This window comes from Stegodyphus dumicola, chromosome X2, assembly GCF_044657685.1.
Source record: "Stegodyphus dumicola isolate Sdum_Otavi_A_Nest chromosome X2, ASM4465768v1".
Classification (NCBI taxonomy): Eukaryota; Metazoa; Arthropoda; class Arachnida; order Araneae; family Eresidae; genus Stegodyphus; species Stegodyphus dumicola.
This window is the reverse complement of record NC_140781.1, coordinates 196,700,598-196,723,320: the sequence shown is the minus strand read 5'-3', so window position 1 is coordinate 196,723,320 and position 22,723 is coordinate 196,700,598. Positions and strand designations below refer to the sequence as shown.

The 22,723-nt window shown below is 34.7% G+C and overlaps 2 protein-coding genes across 2 annotated transcripts in view; both read left to right on the top strand.

The window, feature by feature from the left end:
* Positions 1 to 22,723, top strand: part of LOC146993004 (uncharacterized) — a 210,551-nt gene that overhangs the window by 150,403 nt on the left and 37,425 nt on the right. The window contains exon 3 of the mRNA XM_085810132.1: positions 3,335 to 3,646. Coding sequence (XP_085666258.1) covers positions 3,359 to 3,646 — 288 coding nt within the window. The 5' untranslated portion in view covers positions 3,335 to 3,358. The remainder of the gene's footprint in view (positions 1 to 3,334; positions 3,647 to 22,723) is intronic.
* Positions 8,507 to 22,723, top strand: part of RhoGEF3 (Rho guanine nucleotide exchange factor 3) — a 200,522-nt gene continuing 186,305 nt past the window's right edge. Inside the window, exon 1 of the mRNA XM_035364437.2 lies at positions 8,507 to 12,754. Within this exon, the coding sequence (XP_035220328.1) occupies positions 8,867 to 12,754 (3,888 nt within the window). The 5' untranslated portion in view covers positions 8,507 to 8,866. The remainder of the gene's footprint in view (positions 12,755 to 22,723) is intronic.

The following is a 22,723-nucleotide window of genomic DNA, read 5'->3' as shown; positions in this document are numbered from 1 at the left end:
AATTTTAAATTGGCTACTTTATTTTCCTGCTCTAAAACTAGTAATTGTTTATGATACATGAATATAAAGTGCGTAACCTCAAAATTAATTTGCTTCATGTCATTTTATGTAACGCACACTACAGGTATCTTTTAACCAATCACGGATCAAAATTTCAACAAAAGTCCGACTGTCTATATGTCACTGCCGCTATATGCGCACTTACTTTCTCGCTTTTCGCCTACTCCGCTAGCTTATGTCACTCACTTTGCTGTCTCGTCCATCGTCGAAAGATGTGGTCTATTATACACTGACTACCAATAAGTATTTGGACACCAGTGATAGAAAAGAAAAACTAACTTTATTCAAAATCAATAGTTGGTAGAGCCTCCACGAGAGGTAATTACAGGCTGGACCCTCCGGGGCATACTTTCCACAAGTCTTTGTATGACAGCTAGTGGTATTATCTTCCATTCGGCTTCGAGAAGGCATAGAAGTTCCTTCACCGATTTTGCACGGGTAGTGAACCCCTGAATTCGGCGATGCAACTCGTCCCAGAGGTTCTCGATAGGGTTCAGGTCTGGACTCTGGGCAAGCCAGTCCATTCGATGAACTCCATTGACACCATACCAAGCCTTGGTTAACGTCGAAACATGACAACTGGCATAGTCGTCCTGAAAGTAACAAGGGTCCAACCCGTAAAACTGCCACAACGTAGGAAGCACATTGTCATCCAAAATAGTGCAGTAGGCATCGGAGTTGAGCTTACCATGAATGGGGACCAAGGGTTCCAGCCCATGCCAGGAGAAACACCCCCCAGACCATAATTCCACCTCCGCCGAACTTGACTGTTGGCACAATGCATTCTGGCAGGAGACGTTCTCCAGGTAGACGCCAGACCCAGACCCTGCCATCCGAAAGGTAAAGGGTTAACCTTGATTCGTCACTCCAAAGAACCCGTTCCCACTGATCTACGGTCCAATTTCGATGTGCTTTGCACCACATTAACCGAGCAGCGCGGTTGGACTTTGTGATCAAAGGTTTATGGGCAGCAGCACGACCATGAAAACCAAGCAGATGTGCTTCCTTACGGATGATATTCATTGAAACAGTACTCCCAAATGCCTGTTGAAACTCCTCGCGGATGAGAGCCATCGGTTGGGTGCTGTTCTTCCGAATTTCTTTGGACAGCACTCGTCGGTCTCTATCTCCCAGTTTCGTTGGTCTGCCGACTCAGGGCACATTCCGACAATCACCGCTCACCTTCCACTTCTTAATCACATAGGCCACTGTCGATTTTTGGTACTTCAGATTGCTAGATATGTCCCTTAAGGATCGGCCACATCTGTGATACCCGATAATTATACCTTTCTCGAAATCAGAGAGCTCCGAACTGCGAGGCATCTTGCATGCGACTAAAGCCGATGCATTTTCCTACATGATATATACCGGCGGAGTCCGTGACGTACCTTAGGACCGCAGATATCGTCATTTGCATAGGTGTCCAAATACTTATTGGTAGTCAGTGTATTATAAAACTGCCGAGAATAATAACACCGCACTCGTGTGATATGTGCATCGAGGATTAAGTATCCAGAAATAAATTATGTCTTGTTCTCAGCCCCGTATGTCTATGAATGTTATCATATATATCTACGAAGCTGTTGTCTAATCGTCAAGATATTTACAGAATTTATTACATACATATAATTTCCTCTTAATACTTAAGAAATATCTGCTAATCATAAGTAAGTAGAGTAATATATGCACTTCATATATATATATATATATTACAATGAATTTGAGTGGGTCTGTTGTAAAATTAAGTCCGTATATTTTAATTAAACAAGTCTATGAAGTAAAAAGATTAAACACTACTAAAAAAAATCACATTGAACTGATACAGAAGTAGTGCATCGAATTTCTGTTACGTTGTGAACGACACACCCGATTCTTTGTTGCCAGTTTCCCTAAACAATTCTTGTCACGAAATGCAAGAAAAAACACAAGTATACGCTGGGGACATATGCGACGCATTTATGATCCGCCGATCTCATATATTGACGCAATTTTCGATATCGTGTGCCCTGTTTCACTATATTGTGAGACGTGATAGTGTTATATTTTCTAGGAATTGCAGTAAGCATGAAGAAATCCGTGTTTTTTCTTCCCGCTTCATTCTTTGAGCTACATTAATCTGATTGGGTATGCTTCGATCACTCCGAAGTTTGATATTTGTGAACAAAACAACAGACTCTTAGTAAGCAATCCTGAATTCTTCGAAATACATATTTCTTTATGTTAGTAATGGGGGATTACAAGGGTAGTTGCATTTGAGAATAAACGAAATAAATTCGGAGATCTAAGTTACTGGATGAATGGGGCTCATTTACACTATAAATAACGTTTGTATTCTAAATGTTTTACTAGATACATCTGTTGTGTAACCCATACTAAAGAATCAACTTTTAGTTACGTAAATACACTTCAAATCAAAATTTACAGAATTCTAGCAAATTGTAACTTTTGAAAACTCCATTAATATAATAAATAATAATTTATGGACAGTGTTCTTTATATTAACGATTTAGGTGGACTTCATGTCAGATTTTGTAATGTAATCGACTTACCATTGGTCATGTGACTAAAGCCACAGAAAACGTACTTTTCTTTGGGCTCTGCTTATGGCTGTTTGAATGGGTTAGTATTAGATGGTTTTCATGTTTTTCCCCGCGTACAATTTGAATACAAACTATAGTGGTACCTCGATATACGAGTGTTTTGAGATACGAGCCGTCGAGCGAGCGATATTTTGCTTTGAGATGAGAGTAAGATTTGAGATACGAGGAATCGCACACTACACCGCTTCGTCTAACAGTTTTCCCCACCTCAAACTCAAAATAAATAAATAATAATTTAAGCGATATATACGTAAATATATTTTTAAATTGCGTTGCATTTTAAGCATTTTATAAAGAATTTTCGCTGTAGATATGGAGATATAAACTTTTTTAAAGGCCATTTAAATGGCTGACACATTATGCTTTCGATACGCATTTCGCACGTGAGCCAACAAATTCATTTTATTTTTTACTGTAAGAACGGCAACACATAGGAGTATGTTTCATATCTGATGTGCAGTGTTATTTTTTGCGCTTGGTAGTAATTTTAAACACAAATCATCCGCCTTTCGAGAAAAAATACTGAGCAGTTTTAACCGCTGTTACTTTAACTATTTCGTTAGTTCCATGTTTGTTATATTTCAGTCGTCTGTACTTTTATTCTTTTTGTGAAAAGTTTTAATATTAATTCTGTCTTTAAGTATTTGATAATTATATATATATTTTGTCTGTAGGGGCGTGATTAAGTGTTGATTTCCATGGCAAATATGCTGGATAATCTTGCTGTCCGGAGCATAGCAAAGCATCGGAACAAGCTAATGTCTCTGGTGGAGAGCACAAAGAAACGGAAAAAGAAGAAGCAAAAGAAGTGGGCAGTCCCTCCCAGTAACATAGAGCACTTGGTCTTCAAAAAAATCCCCACCAGTCCGATTGATCCCGGGCCAACCCTTAATGGGACTCGTGTGGATTTCTCTGATGACAACGCTCAGGAAGACTACGAAGGAGAGGATCCTGAGGAGGGCGACTCTTACGACGAATTAGATATAGTAAGTGGCTATTGTTGGTGAATTATATATATGTATATACAGGGTGTACCGTAAATGTTGCGACAAACTTCTAGGGGAGGTAGAACACATCATAAGGATTAAGAATTGCATAGGAAACTATACCTGGAAATGTCAGGGGTAAGTGGTTGCAGAGGTAGAAGATGGGAAAAAAAGCAAGAGTGATTAATTTGAAACATTTATTGGACATGAATACAAATGGTGTACGACAGTTTGAATCTTACAACAGATGCTCGAAGTTTGCACCATCAGACGCCAAACATTCAAGCTGTCGTACACTATTTGTATTCATATCCAATAAATGTTTCAAATTAATCTCTCTCGTTTCTTTTCCCATCTTCTACCTCTGCTACCACTTACCCTGACATTTCCGGGCATGGGATCTTATGCAATTCTTAATCCTTATGATGTGCCCTACCTTCTCTAGAAGTTTGTCGCAACATTTACGGTACACCCTGTGTAAGGTGACATGATTCGTGATCTACTATTCTGGGACTTTGTAAGACTCTGATTTGTTTTCAAGAGATATCTCTCATTACACACATTTTCGCGAGAAAACGCGTTACATAATATCAACTTAAATGGCTGATTTTCCGTTAAAATTCATAAAACGTTTTAAGACAGTAAATTAAATTTTAATTGAAATATTTGTCCGCACTTTAAAGCCGAGCTCCATTTTGTAGCATACGAAAAATATTTTTATAATAATTTTAATGTGATTGATATTAAAATATTCGAAATAATTTGTAGAGATATATACATAAAATTGTCATGATTGATTTGTTAGAAAGCGAAAATGAGCATTCACTTCTTCGAGGTTTCAGGCGATTAACTTTCGGTTAAGTATAATAAGCATTTATTTAAAAAAGTATACATTTGAAATCTGATATGTAGTGATATTGGTGGATCTTTGGCACAACAAAAATGGAGTTTTCATCTTTGAAGCAGAATGCCCAATTTAGTATCAAATTCTATTGTATTTGTGTCATAGGAGAGTCGTAGTTTCATTTCGTTTCTTCATGTTTATTGTTCAGTTTTACAACGTGGCTGTTTTAAACCATTAAGTGTATTGCTGCAGGGCTTAATTTCTAAGATGAGAAGTACTGGAGCCTTATGGAAGACCGTCAGCAAAGAGGAACAACAGTAAATAAATAAATAAAATGATAGTCATTTTATTTATTTATTAATAGCTATTTAATCAATGTTTATAAATTGTTATTTAATGAATAATTATTATATAATTAATTAAAATTTAATTGATAATTATTAGATAATTAACTCGGAATTTATTGAAATTATTAAAGATTGAAGTAATTAAAATTAAATAAAATGTAAAGAGATAAATTGAAATTTAATACGCGATTTTTAATATAATTTTATTGTTAAAATAAAATTTTCGAGATAAAATTTCTACTGAAATTGTTATTCAATTACATAAAAGAAGTGCCGCAGCCTTCTTATTCAGGGCTCCGGTGCGTTCCGGCTAGAATTATGATTTATTACAAAAATGAAGAAGCGCGTGAGACGAAATCCGGGGGGCTCCGGCACAATTTGAGCTCTGATCGTAGGGGGGGAGTTCTTTTATCATCATAAAATTAAATATACTTAAAGTATAGCTGACGAAAATTCCGGGGCGAAACAGAATAAGGGTATGAGTGGGTGGAAACAAAAAATGAGGGGAATCTTGGTGAGAGAGAACGTTGTCTTTGACCGCGGCTCTCTGCTGATATAATTATTAGCCATCAAGCAGATGCATGTCAGGGGTAAAATGAGTCCTGAATTTGACGCCTAAGGATGAATGTAAAGTTGCTGGTTACGCTCCCCCCTTCCCCCATTAAGTGGGTACTGTGGGAAGACAATGTATAGGACGTGCTTGAGCAGTTTATCTCAGTATTTCACTCTTATTGTAGTCGCTGTCACTTAACGCACATTTAAGAACACAAATTTTTCTTCCTGGGAGAATAACTAACTGTAAGCATCGATAACAATGCACTAGATACGATGGCATGGCGAGAAATTTACGCGTTCCTAAACAAACTTCCCCAAATTTATTGCTTTTCTTAGAGGGAAAGGATGTGAGTGAGAGGACTTTACTTGAACGTCTCATGTTCTCATGAGTTCGTATTTCTAGGGAAATATAGTATTGCAAAGTCTGCTTATTGTTAAACCAAAATGTTAGGAATTCTAAATTTTTCCCTTTAAATTGTGGTTCAGTTTTATAAAAAGAAGTACCGGAGCTCATCTTATTTAGGGCTCCGGTGCGCTCCGGTTAAAATTGTAATTTATTTCAAAAATTGAGAAGCGGCTCCGGCGCAATTTAAGCACTGTATTGCTGTAAATATTTCGCTAGCTTTCTACTTAAATTGCCTTTCCCGGAACTTTTTGAAATTATTTCTACCTGCCTTGCCGTACTTATTTTAGATGAAATGCACATATTTTTGATATTGTTGAATAATGTTAACATTGCTGGAATATCGAGTCACTTCAAAATCTCATAAGACAAGCGTAGTGATTGCTTTGACACTTCTCTCATAGATGGCAGCACTATTCAATGCATTATGTAACATTCAAATTCGAACATTGAGACTACTATTTGGTAGAATTTCGTGGAAAATTGGTTAAAGTATTTCTAAGATAGACTTACGTATTTTTTACTCTCTTCTAAATAAAGTTAGTTCACACATCCTAACGGATGTTTGAATACCACGTAAATCATTTTTTTATATTAAAGAACTGTGGACTTCACGAACCGAAGGGTAGATATTTCAGGATAAATTTTAAGAAATAAGAATTTAGGTGAATATTTGACGAAAGCGTGATTCTGATTAGAATTCACATGTTTCTAATTAGACTGAAAGACAAGTTACCTAATTAATACTGTAGTACAGAACAAAAAATGAGGAAAAATAGTGACCCGCCTAATTTTTACCCCCCATTGTAATTATTCTGTAAAATATGATAATTAAACTCCTCCCAAAAACCTTAGTAAAAAAAAAAAAAAATAAAAGTTCTTGTTTTAATTAAATATAAATGCCTGGAATAATATTTTTTAGAGTTACTACTTATGAGATAAACGAAACAAGTAATTGTTTTTAAAAACATTGCTTTTTTACCAACTTCCAATTTTGTTAAAACATTTTTCGAGCTTTCGCTTTGATCCGGAAACGTTTATGGTTTATTAACGATAATTCCATTTAGGAAATTTCGATTCGTCGAAAATTTTTAAGTTCCATACAAATTAATGGAATCGGAAGTGTTTTATATGTGAATTATTCTTCCGACGAGGTTGCTTTATTTTTGATAGTTATGTAATATATTCATTTTAAATATTTACCTTTTAAAATACTTTCATTATAAAATTTGTTACAAATTTGACTTTAAAATATGTTGTAGATAAATACACATTATACCTCTGTAGTTCAAAAAAATTGTAAATATCTGTTAATGCGTATTAAAAAGTTTTATAGATGCAGCCTATAGAAAATTCAAACTCTGCTTCATTTGACACCCCCCCCGCACATACCTGAATACTGAATTCCAAAAAGTATTCTTCACCAGATTTCCCCAGCGCATCAAAACATCGTGAGGGGCTCGAGACCCCTCCATGTTTTTGTGCGCGTACTGGCCTTGACCCGGGAACAACAGACAGTGTAGCAAGTGGACCTTCTCTACCGACTGCGGCGAGTACGGCTCCGAAAACCGACCGAATGGATTTGCTCTTTCAGTTAGTCAGTTTGCTCTGCACGTGGCTTACACGGCACTCAGGTGCCCTGCTGTTGCCGCATTAGGCGAACATGAACTTCAGTATTCGACGGACTTTCACCAAGTAAATTTTCTAATTTATCCGCTACTGACACGGTGGTTGAACTGGTCTCGGAGAAGTTTTTTCAGCAGGGGGAAAAAAATTGCGTTATTGCCTTGCGGGAAAGCCGGCTCGAACCTGAATCGCGGAGGTTAGCTAGAAGACTCGACCTTACGGGAATATCATAAACTCGTGTTTGTGTGTGTGTGCGTGCGTAAATGTCTGTATATGCAGGTGCGGCCAGCTTTGATAGACTTGTAAGGTTTCAGAACTCAATAGCTCGTTCAGTCGGAACGGTGTGTGTTTTTTCCTCGCGGAGCTGGTTTCTCTTTCGTGCTTCGCTGCCATTGTGATTGCGGTGGTGCAACCAGTACATATAACAAATGCATGTGATTGTTTTTATTTCTGAAATTACATGATGTGGATTATCAATAAGCTGCATTTTCCTATTAGAGATATGGTGCAAGTAATGTGCGAAATTGTGATTTTCATAGTCAGAAAATGTTTGTATTAATATTGTGACACACGGCGTATTATGTTGAAGTGATATTCTGAGGAATAATACACTGTGCTTGTACAATCGGTAAGGCTTCAACGGTAAATCAGCAACGGTCAGTAAGTCTACAATATTTCTTTCTTTTAAATATAAATAATTTCCTCTAAAACTATTGTAATCTGTTGCTCTCTTGATTTTGTGAACTGTTAGTCATCTTGTATGATATTTCATTATCAAAGCATTGCTATTACTTTTTGGTAACTTATTTCAATTCATTTAACTGCAGAACTGTTAATCATTTGATAAATATTTATTGGAAAAATACGCTATTGGCTTCACTACTGAGAGAAATGTTTATTGTCAGCATTTTCTTTTTATTTTAAACTGACTGAAAATTTTACTGAAAACCTATTTGAATTCTACTTTCGTATTTCATTAAATATATCTTAATCAGACTAATGATTTGCTCTTTGTTGGATATTTTAATTTTATTATAAGGAATTTGCAAAGATTTTTTTTTTTTTTTTTTTTTTTTTTGGTACAATATTTTGTTGACTTTGAAAAATTAACTTTTTAGAACTGTTCTTGAATTTTCTTAAAATAGCATATGTAATGATTATTAAGAGCAGAAGTGATAATGTTTTTCATTTATGCATTGTGTCTTAAAAATTTGCGCCTTCTTAAATATATCGATGAGACCCATCATAAATCCAATGTGGTTGTGCATGATGTGAAAGGAATTTCGTTTCTGACTTAATTAAAATGCACTTTTTGCAACTGCTCAAGTTTTAATATTCTGATTTTAGTTTTGTTGAGATGAACTGAGAAATAAATTCAGCGTAAAGAATTAATAATAACCCTATATCCAGCAAGGGCTTAGATATCATTCAATGCTTGTTTCAGAATGTTATTATGTGTGGCTGGCGGTAGTAGTGCTGAATTTACGCGAGACCGTTCGCGTAGCGGAAGGTGTAGTTCACAGAGTTTACTTATCCAGAATAATGCAAACCAGCAGGTCATGGTAGAAGAAAGATGTTCTATGACAAATGCGGCCGTGAACGTGTCGTTGGATCACGTAACGACACAAGAAACCTTGTCCTTTGACCTGCGGGCAAGTCAAAATGCTTATGCAAAACCACCTGCGAGTTCGAAAGAAAGCAGTGTGGCATACAGAAGTAAGGTATTCGTAGTCAGAGGAGAGGATTCTGCTTTTGACAGGGTTCCTGAAAAAAAAGAAACTTGTTCCACGACAACTACTTTTAAATCTAATGTCGTAAATGGTAAAAGGAGTACGAACACAATTCTTGTTCGATATAAACCATCAAAAGCGACTACTGCATCATCAGATGATGATGTACAGTTTGATTTCGGCAGTAAAAAGGACAGGCTATCTGCCACGCCTGTCAGTTCATCATCTTCATCGACAATTTCTACCGAGAGTTCATCATCAAGTAAGAAAGAGAAAGCTTCAAGCAGTGCTTGGGCTCAGATTATGGAATTAGAGGGTTATCGAAGTCCAGCCATTGGATTAGATAACGCACCACCGAAACAAAGTGACAATGGTTTTTGCAGTGCTGAAAATGCTAGTTGTGAAAGTACTCAGTCATTCGCGCATACTGATTGTTATAGTTGTGATATGATAACGAATGATGTCGGTAACTGTCAATCTAAGATTCCCGAGCTGGACAGTAACTACCATCATGTTCCAAAACATTGTTCTTCCCCTTGGGATGAAAAAGATTCTTGTTTCATGAAACATGGCTCTGAATATGATACTTCAGAATGCGAAAGTTTGCTGTCAACGTCATCGAGTTTGAATGAATCTTTTAAGATTAATAATGATGTATTATATCGTCCAAATAGTCAATCGTCTACCTGCATAACCCCTAAATCAAATAATTTTGATCAAATACCTACAGCATGTTTTAAATCTAAAACTGCTTCATACTGTAATCGCGGGGAGAAGTTTTCTTCAAATACTTCCTTATCGTGCGCTTCGTCTACAAAAGAACAAATTCGAATGGCACAAAAAACCAAATCATGTATGTTAAGATCTGAGTCATCTCGAACACCTAAAGGGCCATCTCAAGATCGGCCTAGAAACAGAAGAAAAACTCTTCCCGATGGCAATTTAAATTTAGACTGCTCAGATACTTCATCTCTTGTTGATAGCCAGAATAAGTTTTGTAAAAATCAAAGTATTGAGCAGGATCCCAATGCCTCTTGGGGTAGGTATAATTCTAGAGCAATGAGAGATTCCGTTCGCAAACTTGCCGAAAAGTATGCTGAGACTGTGAATCTTAGACGTGAGACTCATTCGAAACTTGATTCATTATCTGGAACTAAAAATGTTCAACTGACTAGATACGTTTCTCCTCATGATCAGAACCATGTTCATTCGCCCATCCGAACACTGTATGTTCAAAACAATTTATATTGCCCTCGAATTGCTAGCAGTACTTCGTATTTACATGAAGTGCATGTTGAAAGTGACTCTCATCGAAAAAATCTTCATTTCATAGCGCCTTTGTCTACGCATCACAATCACAGTAGTGTGCATATATCGAATATAGCATTGAAAGGTACTTCTTCCAAGCTTCAATTTTGTAAATATAATAGTGAAAAGAATCAAATTTTTAGGAAAACTGATACGTGTAATAATGATTGCATAGAAGTTCAGAGTTCCGGAAGTGATACTTCTGCTGAAATCTCACGGCTAACTAATACTTATAGTAAAGATACAGATTCATCGTTTTTTGATAAACATGAAATAAATGAACACTGCACAGGGGAAGAAAATTACCAAGCTGATAGTAAATTTCGGACAACTAGCTCACGGACAAAAGCTTTTCAAACTTCACAACCAATGAGCAATATTCAAAAGCCTTCAGTGAAATCTGAGCAATCAGATATTTTCACAGAGGAAGCGAAAGAATTTGCTCATCTTTCTGCACAAATGAAAGACATCAAATCAAAGCTATGTGTTGACTGTGCACAATCCGCAAGTCGTGGTCCTCCATCTAAACAACCAGCATTACGAACAAAACAATCGAAACCTCAACCTAAAAATTCTAGTGTGCCAGATCATATATCTCTTTTAAAAAGAGCGCCTCTAGTAGTCTATGAAAGTGATTCAAATACACCCCCATACATTAAACCTTTGGTATCGAAAAAAAGTGACAATGCTTCCAAATATGACAATACTTTTGCAACTAGAAGGTGCACAATGCTTACTGCGCGTGAAATGGCCGATCTAGTACATGGTAACAGTTTTGGCAAAATAAACGATACTAGATTACCGCAAGTAAGTGTTACGAATAAAGTGACCAGCTGGATTCAGAAGCAGAAAGATAAAAGGAAACCTGTGTTTTTTATCGGCGATATGCCATCACATTTTACCGACAATGACAAAAGTTCGAGTTGTACTGTTAGTGACCCTAAACATAATAATCGAAAATCAAGACGATCTTTATCCTTGTCAAATGTGAGAGAAGGAGAAGTATCTACAAACTGTAGTACAATAAGCAAGAATAACTGTTCTATTAACCATTCAACGTTACAACTGAATGCAGTACCAAATAGTAGTGACAGTGTTTCTAACGATCACCATTATAAAGGCTTGTTCATTAAAAGGGCATCTAGTAGCTGCAGCAACAGAGGGTCATCCCGCAGGAAAGCACGTCAAGGTTCACCGGCTCAGGAGACAGAGTTATTTAAAAAAAACCGTAATTCTGGCCGGAATCAGGCTGACGGATATATTGTATCGTGGAGTAATAGATTTCAGAGTAAAATTAAAAAAGATTGTCATTCTAGTAATAATGTGGACATCGATGTTGATACTGAATCTTTAAAATCGGAAAAAGGTAAGAACATATATGAATCGGAAGTTATTCTGGCTCAGAAAAGTGCATCCTTAATCACAAAGAATAATAAATCAAACTATGAAAGAGAAACTCTTGACAAATTTGTCCGAGGACAAAATAAAAGTTTCTGCAAAATTTCTGGCAGTGTTTCGGAAACAGATTCAAGTGAAGAGGGCAAAAGAAAGGCTGCTAGCGATTCATCAGATCAAGATAAGTTTTTACCATTTACCAGCGAAATTCACTTTGATAATTCTGAATTAACTGACACGTCTAAGTGTGAACGATCTGGATTATCCAAAAAATTATTAAACATTAAACATTTGACTAGGGCACTGTCTTTACATTCCCTGAAGAAAAAATCGAAAGAGTTAACTGCTCCAGTTTCTTTTAAAGCCAATTCGGAATCTTCTCCTGTGGTCGATTGTAAATTGAATACAGGAAGTAAAAGAAAGATTGAGAATATTAAATACGGATCGCTTCGTAAGAGTTTGTCCTATAGTGAGTTGACTGCTAGAGTAACAAAGTTATCAGGTAAATTTGAATCGCCCTTAAATGTACATACAGAAGAGCGATTACCAGTTGCACCATCAGTTACAAAGTTTATTTCTAACTCGAAAAGAAATTGTTCATGTTCAGCTTCACTTCGGCGCTCAGTTTCGCTCTTGTGGAAATTTCCCTTAAGCAGAAGTGGAGAATGTGTAATAGAAGAGCCAAGAGGTGACCTCTTAGCTAGAATTTGTTTTTCTCGATTGTACAGCCGGAATGCTATTCCACCTTTCATTAGACATCTGAAAATCAAAAGCACGACAGTTAAAGTGAAAGAGCTTAATTGTGTCAATGATTCTGGTGACCACATGAAGGATGAATTCATTCCTCCTATGGATACCCATCAAAAGGAATACTTCATGCAGCCGGCCATTGTTTCTTTGGTGAGTAATCTTTTAACTGTTTTCTTGTTGATTATTGAAACAAAAATTTCAGTTTGTTATTGTTACAGTTGTGTGATATGAAGTTTTATAATATTTTAAACGTTATTTATTTAAATGAAAATAGCTTATAAATAGGCTAGAAAAACTATAATTTACTGTTATTATTCTTTTTAAAGAAATTTTTTGTAGAAAGAGAAAATTACTTCTTGTTTCAGGTTCATGTTAAAAGAGGTGAATGCTCATCAAACATTCGTTTCAAATATTTTTTAAAATCTTAACGCTTCAGAAAGAAATTTAACAATATTTTTTTCCTTCGCCTGCTACTTAAAATGGAGTGGCCCTTAAGTTTGTAATGACGGAAAGACATAGTTTGTTACATATGATAATTAAACTAGTTGTATTAATCATAATTATATAAATATTTGTCGCTATTTTAAAACGCATAGAAACTATTTTACAAAAAAGCCTTACAGCATTAATCAGCATTACAGCATTAATTATTACAACATTAATCACTTACAACTGTGGGCCTGTGTACATAACGAATGAATTTTGTTTTCAAACATTCATAGTAATTCTCAGTATTTTATTGCTATCAGATAGCCTTCATATTCAAAGTCTGTATATTCAAATATTCAAAATGAAGTTTGTGAAATATTTCAGTAGAAACCCATTTAAATTAATGCTATTTTGTTGCTCAATATCTCCGCTATTACTTGTTCGAGAAAAGCTTTGCCGATATGCTCTGCGTTTCGAATTAATTTTAAGCAACAAATGAAAAATTTCATTGCTGTGAAGGGGAACATATTAGAGTCTTACAAATGATCTTATACATCGATATATCATGTTGTTGTAAATAAATGCAAGTGTAAAATGATATTTATGCTCAAAATGGTAAGTTATTCTTTTTGGAATCTTTCAACTATATCATTGCCAATGTGTTTGAAAGAATCCTGTAGTCATAGTTACGCTTTACGACTGCGATATTTGCGGCAGTGATAATGCGGGGCTAAAAGACAAGAACAAGACGCAGCTCTGAACAACTGAACTTCACTAGAAAAGCCTGCGAAGTTGGATAAAAGGTAAGCAAAATATTTTATTTTGTTTGATTTTATTGCTTTGAGTAATGCTCTTTAATTGTCCATTGTTCGCGAGATATAATATTTAATGCGCAGTCTTTGTCAATCTGCTTTTTTATGTTGTTCTAAATGTTTACTCATTCTTTAATTTTCTCGAAAATGAAAATAATGAAATCATCACATCGCAAAAAATTTTGTCGTTAAAAATCGTTACCGCAAATCTCTTTATTTCATAGAACAGAATGATGTTAACGCGCGGACGAAGCCTTATAACAGGTTGAAATGTATATCAAGTTCAAGGATAACGGTTCTTGAAATTTTTTCACCCTCTATGCACATCTTGCCATTCCCCACTTTTTTCTTTGCATTCGTACGACTAACGAACTAGTTTGCATATCCTGAATATTTAAGAAATCTGTCGATTACTATTATCTTTTATGCATATTCTGATTTTTCTTTAAATATTACTCCTCTATCACAAATTGTACTTAGAGTGAGGGGGAAAAAAAAAAGAGTGGAGGGCTTTACGTGTAACAACGTAATTTTAAAACTTCCCGTCTGTTTTTAAGGTCGCAATTAGAGGAATTTGTAAGCAGCTCTTTTTCAGTTGCTGTGGGGATGGCCTTGCTTAATTGCTCTTGTCTCTAGTGTGAACTCTGAAATCTCTGTTTGTGCCTGTTATAAATTTATTTCCATTTACAGGCTATTAAAATATTTATCGGAGCCATGTTTGCTATCTCACAGTTTTTTTATTGCGATAATAGTTTAAACTTAAATGCCATTTAGTAGTGATAATAGTTCAAACTTAAATGCTGTTTAGTTATACAGTGCATATAACTAAACACTATTTTAAGAAATTATATCTCCCATTGTCAATGATACGAATTTTTGAGCATTTAAAAGAAAGGAATAGTTAATAATGATAGTTAAATATTTTAACTGATAATCAGGGTATTTAAATGTGGGCTTATTGTAATGAGATAACTTATAACTATGTGTAATAGTGAAATAATATAATCACGAGAACGATGCTAATTTTTGTAACTTAAAGAAGAGAAAACCTCGCGTTTTTTGTTTGTTAATCTACTTAATCTGCCTGGGTATAAAACAGAAGAGTTTTAAAGTTTTATTTGGCAAGTTCAAATGGTAAGAACTAGCACGCGCAATAAGAGCGATAGATTTTCCCCCCTTTTTGATATTAAAAACTCCTCTTCAACCACTTTATGAATATTCTCTATGCGAAATTTCACGATAAATCTAAATTAGTATCTTTCTTTGATTAACGAAAGGAATACGAAGGGGGTTTTCATTTTTGCGAAGAAAAATGAAAAGCAAAGAGTATGGATCGCCATTTGAGGGGGAGGGGCAATCATTGCAAAAGCGTAATACTTATTATATTGCATATGAGCTTAAGCCAGGTTTTGCAAGGTTTTAAGGGGACTCATACACCTTAAAACCCATAAGATCTTCGAATAGGTGACTGTTGCAAGAATTGGGATAACTTATTTATTTTAAAATATATTACTTCCAACTTTTTACAGCTAACTACATAATATAGCTGCTTTCTGAAATAGTCATCAGAAAGTTTGTGTTGCCACAAATATTTTTATAATTTAATCCGCTTTGTGACAACATTTTTCGTCATGTTTCCACCTTGCGCGCACAGTTTAAAATATTCTGTTGCATAATTTAATGCCATATTTAATACATAGCTTTTATAACATTTGGAAACTACTGTGAACCTAAAATTCTAAAAATTTCATGTTCAATTTTTATTTTATTTGGAATTGAGTTTATAAAATGTATTTTATTAAAAAAATTTGTAATGTTTTCGTTCATAAAATTTTTCAATATTAAAATATTTATCAGATATTTGGTTCAATTAGAAAATAGTGCCCATATAAAGAATTCCATCCAATTTCAAGTATGTACAATTAGCCATTTTTAAAATATCATGCGCGCAAGGTGGAAACATGGCGAAATATTTTGTCACAAAGAGGATTAAATTACAAAAATATTTGTGGCAACACAAACTTTCTGGTTACTAGTTTCCAAAGCAGCTATATTATGTAGTCAGCTGTAAAAGGTTAGAAGTAATTGCTTTTAAATTAAATAAAATATCCCAATTCTTGCAACAGTCACATATTCGAAGATCATGAGGGGTTTAAGGTGTATGAGCCCCATTAAATCGCTTGCGAAGAACTATGCGATGGGGGAAAATGTATCTGTCTTAACAGCCGAGTGTACTATCCGACTTCAAAACGTTTATAACAGAAAAAGGGTAGGTAATTTCGGCGTTGGGGGGGGGGCATTTGGTTGAGTAGGCATCGAAAACACGATCCAGATGACGATAAGACAGCTGATCCTTGCCATTTTTTATCTACACCGCAGGCCTTATATTTCTCACCAGGGTTAAATAGGAGTCTCTTAAGTCCTGATTTTTTATTACCATATCTCCGACAACTCAAAGCACTATCGTCATTGCCATCACCTTTAAAGTGTCCCATGTGTTTGATCTCTGTTCAGTTTTGGTAGTTAAAACTTTATTGCCCGTTTATTACTTTAGATTAGATGGTATTTACTTTAGCATTAATTGTTTCTGCAGTATTTTAGGTTTTTAAGAGTAGTTTGAAACGATTTGTCATTCTTCCCCCTTTAAATTTTTCACATATAAATTAATGGTAATTTACGGCATTTCTATTTCAGAAAGGTTTCACTGGAAATAAGTGCTTTATTAAAGTTGGGGAAATGCTGTGCATAAGTACTATAAAGGAGTGTTAACAACATATCGTCTTTATTTTAATGCAGATATAACGATTGTCAAGGGACTATTGAAAATAAATGTTAACTGGAGGAATCATTTTAATTCAATTTTGCATATGGTGCACATTATAAAATTCTAAAACTCCTTATTTGTACCTAGTAATTATCCTGCTGTTTCATATTTTAAGCGTAAAACAGCAAAAATAATACATTTTAAAAGAAAGATTAATTTTCGTCCTGGTTTTATACGTTTCAAGCCGAAGCAGTGAAAACAGTCACTAAATCAGGAGTATCATCGAATAGGGTTTAGACTGTGTTTCTATCAATGAAAATGGTTCTAATGTTGGTGCTTGTGTTCTTCACTTTAACAGTTACGCAGTGGGGAAGAGAGCAGGTGCTTGGGTTTGTTGACGGAAATGTTTGTTTTGGGCACGGAAATATTCTTATCTCATCGATTTAGACGAATTTTCAAAATATTCAGTCCAAGCAGAAGCATTCATTCATATATGTCTAAGGCAATGCTTCAGACGCGGTTATATTTGAATCCCGTTTTATTTAATTGGAATTTGGCTATTTCTTTTAACAGCTTTTTCCCTGTTAGCTCACGTTAGACTCGTTTTCAGATAAATTATTTAAAAAAGAAAGGATTTTGCCCATTGTTGTCGAAAGTAATGTTATTTTTTAATTCGTATAAAATGAGCAAACTTTCTCTTTTAAACTTTTATGACTCAAAGGAAATAAAATCCATGAATAGTTTTTAAAAAAATACTAAATTACAAATTTTTTATTGCTTTTGTTTAATTTAATTCTCTTTCCTAAGCTATTAAACCAACATGGAGGGGGAAAAAATCGCACTTTATAAAAATGTGTGAGTATTTAAAAAAAAATCTCGTCTTGAAATCCTGTGTTCTGGAATCTCTGCTGAAATATTGCTGCATCAACGTACCAAAATTCCTCAAATTTGATAGCAGTAAAAAATTTCAACGTTTCTGCTTTGAATACTTTATTCATTTTTTGGTAACTTTTTTTAATAAGGCCAATTAATTGGCATAATCTATATTTGCGCGTAGTTATTTTAAGACCTGGCGTTCTTAACCAATCGGAATTCCCCTACCCTAAGGGAGGAAGTAAAGAATTCATAGGGAAGAACAGTTAAAGAGTGGTTGAAATCATATGACCGAAAAGGGCTGAAGCTAAAATTTAGGGATCATATAAGCATAGTAAAAACAATAAAAATGTTTGTTTATAATAATTATAATAATTTACGTATGAATAAGCATATAAATATTAATTAGTACCACCCTGGACGGGATAATGGTTAACAGAGGATGATTGCTAGCCTGGAATCTAGAGTGTGGACTGAACTCTAGCGTAAAGCTTAGTTGTATATGTGCGTTGTCTTTCCCCTTTCTTCGCGATTGTAATAGCGGTCGCAACCTGTGGTACATCCAAGGCAACGTTCTCAGTGATGATACGATTATATGAGCGATGAGTTCAGCTATTTCTAACGAATGCTTAACGAGCAAGTGTCTGACTATTTGGGGAAGTTATTAACATATTAGACACTTTAAATATGTATGTAAACCATGGGGGTACGTATTGTTTGGAAATCATCACATAAAAAAAATTGACAGATGAAAAATATTGGACAAATGTTACGATTTGATGGCGAGAAGGGGTAATGCGCAAGTTGAGAACCGATGCCCAAGACGGAGCTTTCAATGTCCAGTACATTTCGATTCTTGAGCTCACTTTTTTATGTTATAAAATGTACATTTGTGAAATAACGTCTTAATGAAGAACGAATGAAAAAGAGCTGAATTTAAAAAAATTTGGGTTTTAACTTTTCTGTACCTCAAATATTAAAAATTTGCGCTATATGTTTTTCATAATAATTTTGAAAGGTTAAAAAATAATTATATTCTACAATATTTTGCTGAGATATCATCATCAGTTTTTAAAATGCATATTATCGGCCTCAAGCTAAAATCGCGAATCTCTGAAATAGTTGTTCGGAGAAAAAGTTATTGAAAGTTTCATATGAGCTTGATTCAAAATAATCAAGTTATGACTTCTGCGGAAGGCTAATTTTATGTGGCTTAGACATTGGCATAAATAATGCTTCTGGAAATGCTTTCTCCTCCTTGAAAATTTATGTATAATAATTATGAAAAATCCTGAAGTTATTGATCCTATTTTGTGTTAATATATACATAAAACAAAAAAAAATTATGTATATATGTGACTCTGTGAATATTATAAATCTATATATATGTAATAAAATGTTACAGAATTTTTTGAGCGATGTTAATCTAGGGTCATTGGAATCTAATGTGAGCTAATTCGTTTTTGATTACTCAACATTTAGACGGGAAAGAAATGGACAAAATTCTGTAACATCCTCCACTTGCGAATTCAATGCGGAAAAGTGCTCGGTTTGCTCTGTTGGATGTCGATTTCTCACAGTTGTTGACCTGACCTGGCCAGTGAAAGAGGCGAAGGCCGTAAATACTGAGGGTACTTAAGTAGGCCGTTACAAAGAATAAAAGAAATCCATGCCGAAAGAAAAAGCGATTTCTCAAAGCTGTAGCTGTAAAAGTTCTATTTGCGACGGGAAATGCGGATGAGTATGTAAATGCTGCAGTGGTTTTGAACTGAAATAGCAGTTTAAAAAAAAAAAAAAAAAAAAAAAAAAAAAAAAAAAAAGAGCTTCATTTTAAAAATGATTTTATTTAAAGAACTGTAATGGTTTTTTTTTTTTTTTTTTTTTTTTTTTTTTTAAGCTAAATAAATTTTTGTTGAATTTCTTTCTTCTTGAGCTAAATAAGAAGGGAAACGGCGCGAAAATTCAGTTAATTTACTCAAATGAAGGAGGGAGGGAAGAAGAATCATAATTTTGAAAGCTAAATTGCTGCAGATTAGCATTACTTCATGTTTGCGAGAGGGACTGTTTTGTACTGTAGAATTTAATGAATTTTACCCTACTTTCGTACTGCCATAATAAAGCTCAATGGTTCCTTTATTTCATAAAAATATTTGCGTTCTATGTTAAGTAACTGAGTGAAACCGACCGCCTTTCTAAGACGACTACTTCTAAAATTCATCTCTCTTTCTCAGAATATAATTAATGTTCCCCGAGCATTACCTACATTTATGTTCTCTAAGGCGACCATCATTTCAGTTAACCAAATTTTTCTGAAATTACTAGTGGCCATCTGATGGAGGTTTCAAGTTCAAAACTCTTAAAATTTAATCTAGAAGTACATATGATATTTGGGCTTGAGGATGACCTTACGTTTTATTCTTATCCATGCACCTTCGGATGCAATATTTTTTAATTACCAGACTTTTATTTCCGAGTGTGCGTGCATTTGTAATTAAATAGGGTATAAAATTTATATCAACATAAAAAGTAAACTGCTGTTATTTATTATAGTTTTCAACTTGAAAAATACCACAAAGTTTACAGACGCGCAAAAAATGCGTTAACAAAATACAAATCAGTATAGAATTAATATTTTGTAAATTTTTGTGAGTGTTATGTCGATCTTATTACTCCCCTGTTTAGCGTTATGCGCGGTATTCTTGGTGATCAACGAATAATTATTTCACTACATGAGTCTGTACGGGATGCTGCACAGGTCTACAGGGCACTACAGAGGATGCCATATGGAGAACTTTTAAGTGTTTGGTTTATTTAATTATGGAAAAGCACGCAAGGGCTTAAAGGGAGGAATGCCTTCGTGGAACACTTTCTAAAGGAATCTGGCTTGCATCCACGTTACACATGGGGAAAACCACGGAAGCTCCAGTGCAGCCAGCCTATTGCCCTGGAATCGAACCCAGGTCGGAACTAGCAGTGTTCAGTGACTTTACCGCTCGGCCGCTTCTGGGACTAAATGACCATTGGGGTTTGACTATTCTCGACGAATGCCTTCCTAGCAAGTATAGACCATTTTGACTTGGGGGAGGTTGTAAATTTGATAGGGATTATAAAGACTTACGTAGAACTAGACTGTTCTTATTATTTAGCACTATTATCTTAGAATTTGCAGCTGCTGGAATACTGTGAAATAGCAGTAGCTACAGCCGTTAGATTGTTATGAATTTCCTAAAAATATTAACTAATTTTGAATTAGACCTGTAGCTAAGTAATTTGTAAGATGCTAAGTAATTAGTCTTATCTGTTGTCTTCGCATCATAGATATGGGTATTAAAATACATCTGGAAAATTTAAAGACATTTCAACTTTATTTTTTTAAGTTATGCTATTTTTCAGGTAAAGATAAACCACAAGTTTTCCATTTTGAGAGAAAGCAAAAAGTAGCTCTGAGCGCAACTTTTATTGAAAAATTCTTTTCATTGAAAATGCTCAAGTTTAGAAAGCTCACCTTTTTTCCTATATGAAGCTATGTTCCCCCTTTCCCGTCCTATGCATCTTCCTCCCTTTTACCCCTATAATCTGGAATGACGTTTAGAATCGCGAATTTGATTCCTGTCTAAGTATCTCATGTAAAAATTCCAGAATTAATTCTTAACGTTTCTAAAAGCTGTCGGCAACCTTGGAAACCACTTTAAACGATATAACAGCAGCATATACTCATCATTTCGTCGTTTCCAAGGGAAGCAAGTATCTCTTTTTTACACTTTGTCATGACGAATGAACTTGGCCAGGAATGATGACTTGAATGATGATGAACTTAGCCAGGAAAAGAAATTAATGAGAATTTCGAAGGCGTGCTTCATGACTAGTTAGCTGAGCTTTAAAGGCAAATAATTAAAGACTGTGTGAAGTATAAAAGCACATATTCGGAAAGCAAAAAGCGTTAGTCCTATGTCTAATAAGGTGTAGATATGTATATTCACGTGCTCAAACATTTTAGATTTTGTACCATATAAATAAGAATCAATGCATATACCATCATAAAAGCATTTTAGGTTAAAATTCATGTTATTTTGTAATAGTTGGTTTGTTTGCTTGCAAATTTAAATGCTTATTATACATGTAGGATACAAAATTGAAATTACGTTTGATATACAGGAAGAGATTCTAGTTTCTTCAATATGTATGTAACTTTTATCAGCATTAGATATTATTGGAAGTTATTTAAATCATATATTGCTGCGATTTCCTTCCTAATCTATGTTCATGTCTTTTCAAATACCTCTCTTTGGTATTATGGTCGATAAAACACTTGATAACATTATGTTAACTTATATTCACATCGTAAGGGGGAAATTGTGGCTATGAGTCTTTATTACCTAAATTATTATTCTATTCTTCGGCCAATGTGTGAGGCATTTATTTTAACTGCTGCTTAGTTTTGGTGGGAAGGAAAGAAGTTATAGTTGTTTCACATGAAGGCGGAACTGGACAGACCGCATCTATTTCTAATGTCAGGGACCTTTAATATTATAATGACGTCATTCAGCGCTTGTTGGAAGCCCTCTGCATGCGGAAGGGCTTTCTTCATCTTGGACCTGATATGGAGGCGATTTAATGTTTCTTAGTTGAGTGGAAAGGTAGTTTTAAGTCAAAGACTTTGCGTGTAGGTGGACAAGGACAGTTCACGTGATGTCGCTGCCCTAATCTGTCCTGTCACTTGCATATAGGGAAGGCAGAGGGGTTTTTCTAACGAAACCGTTTCGTGTTTCTATATAAAACAAGATTCCTATTTCATGTTATGATGTTTGTCATAATTAGCTTGGATTGTTCAACTGCAGGATTCCAGCTTTGGAAACCAGACATGTATCGTAATAAATAAAGTATAAACTAAATCCCCGCGCTATTAACTTTTATTTCACTTATACGAATGCTTGCATTTCGAATTAAAAATTTATTGTCTGATATATTTTTTCATTTTCTGTTTTAAATGAAGTAATAGGGTCTAATAAAGACTAGAATCATGTCATTCGCTTAAAATTTTCTTTAAAATTTTTTCAAAGCTACATGTGTTTAAATCAATGTTAGATTTTTTTCGTCTTTTTCATTGTCAAGTAAAATTTCCGTATAAAACTTCTTTTTGTAAAAAGAAATCCATACCATCTTGTGAAAATTTGTTTTGACCAAAAAGATGTGAAGTTACCCAAATTTTCACCTGCTCCTATTTCAATTTTTTTCTCACTT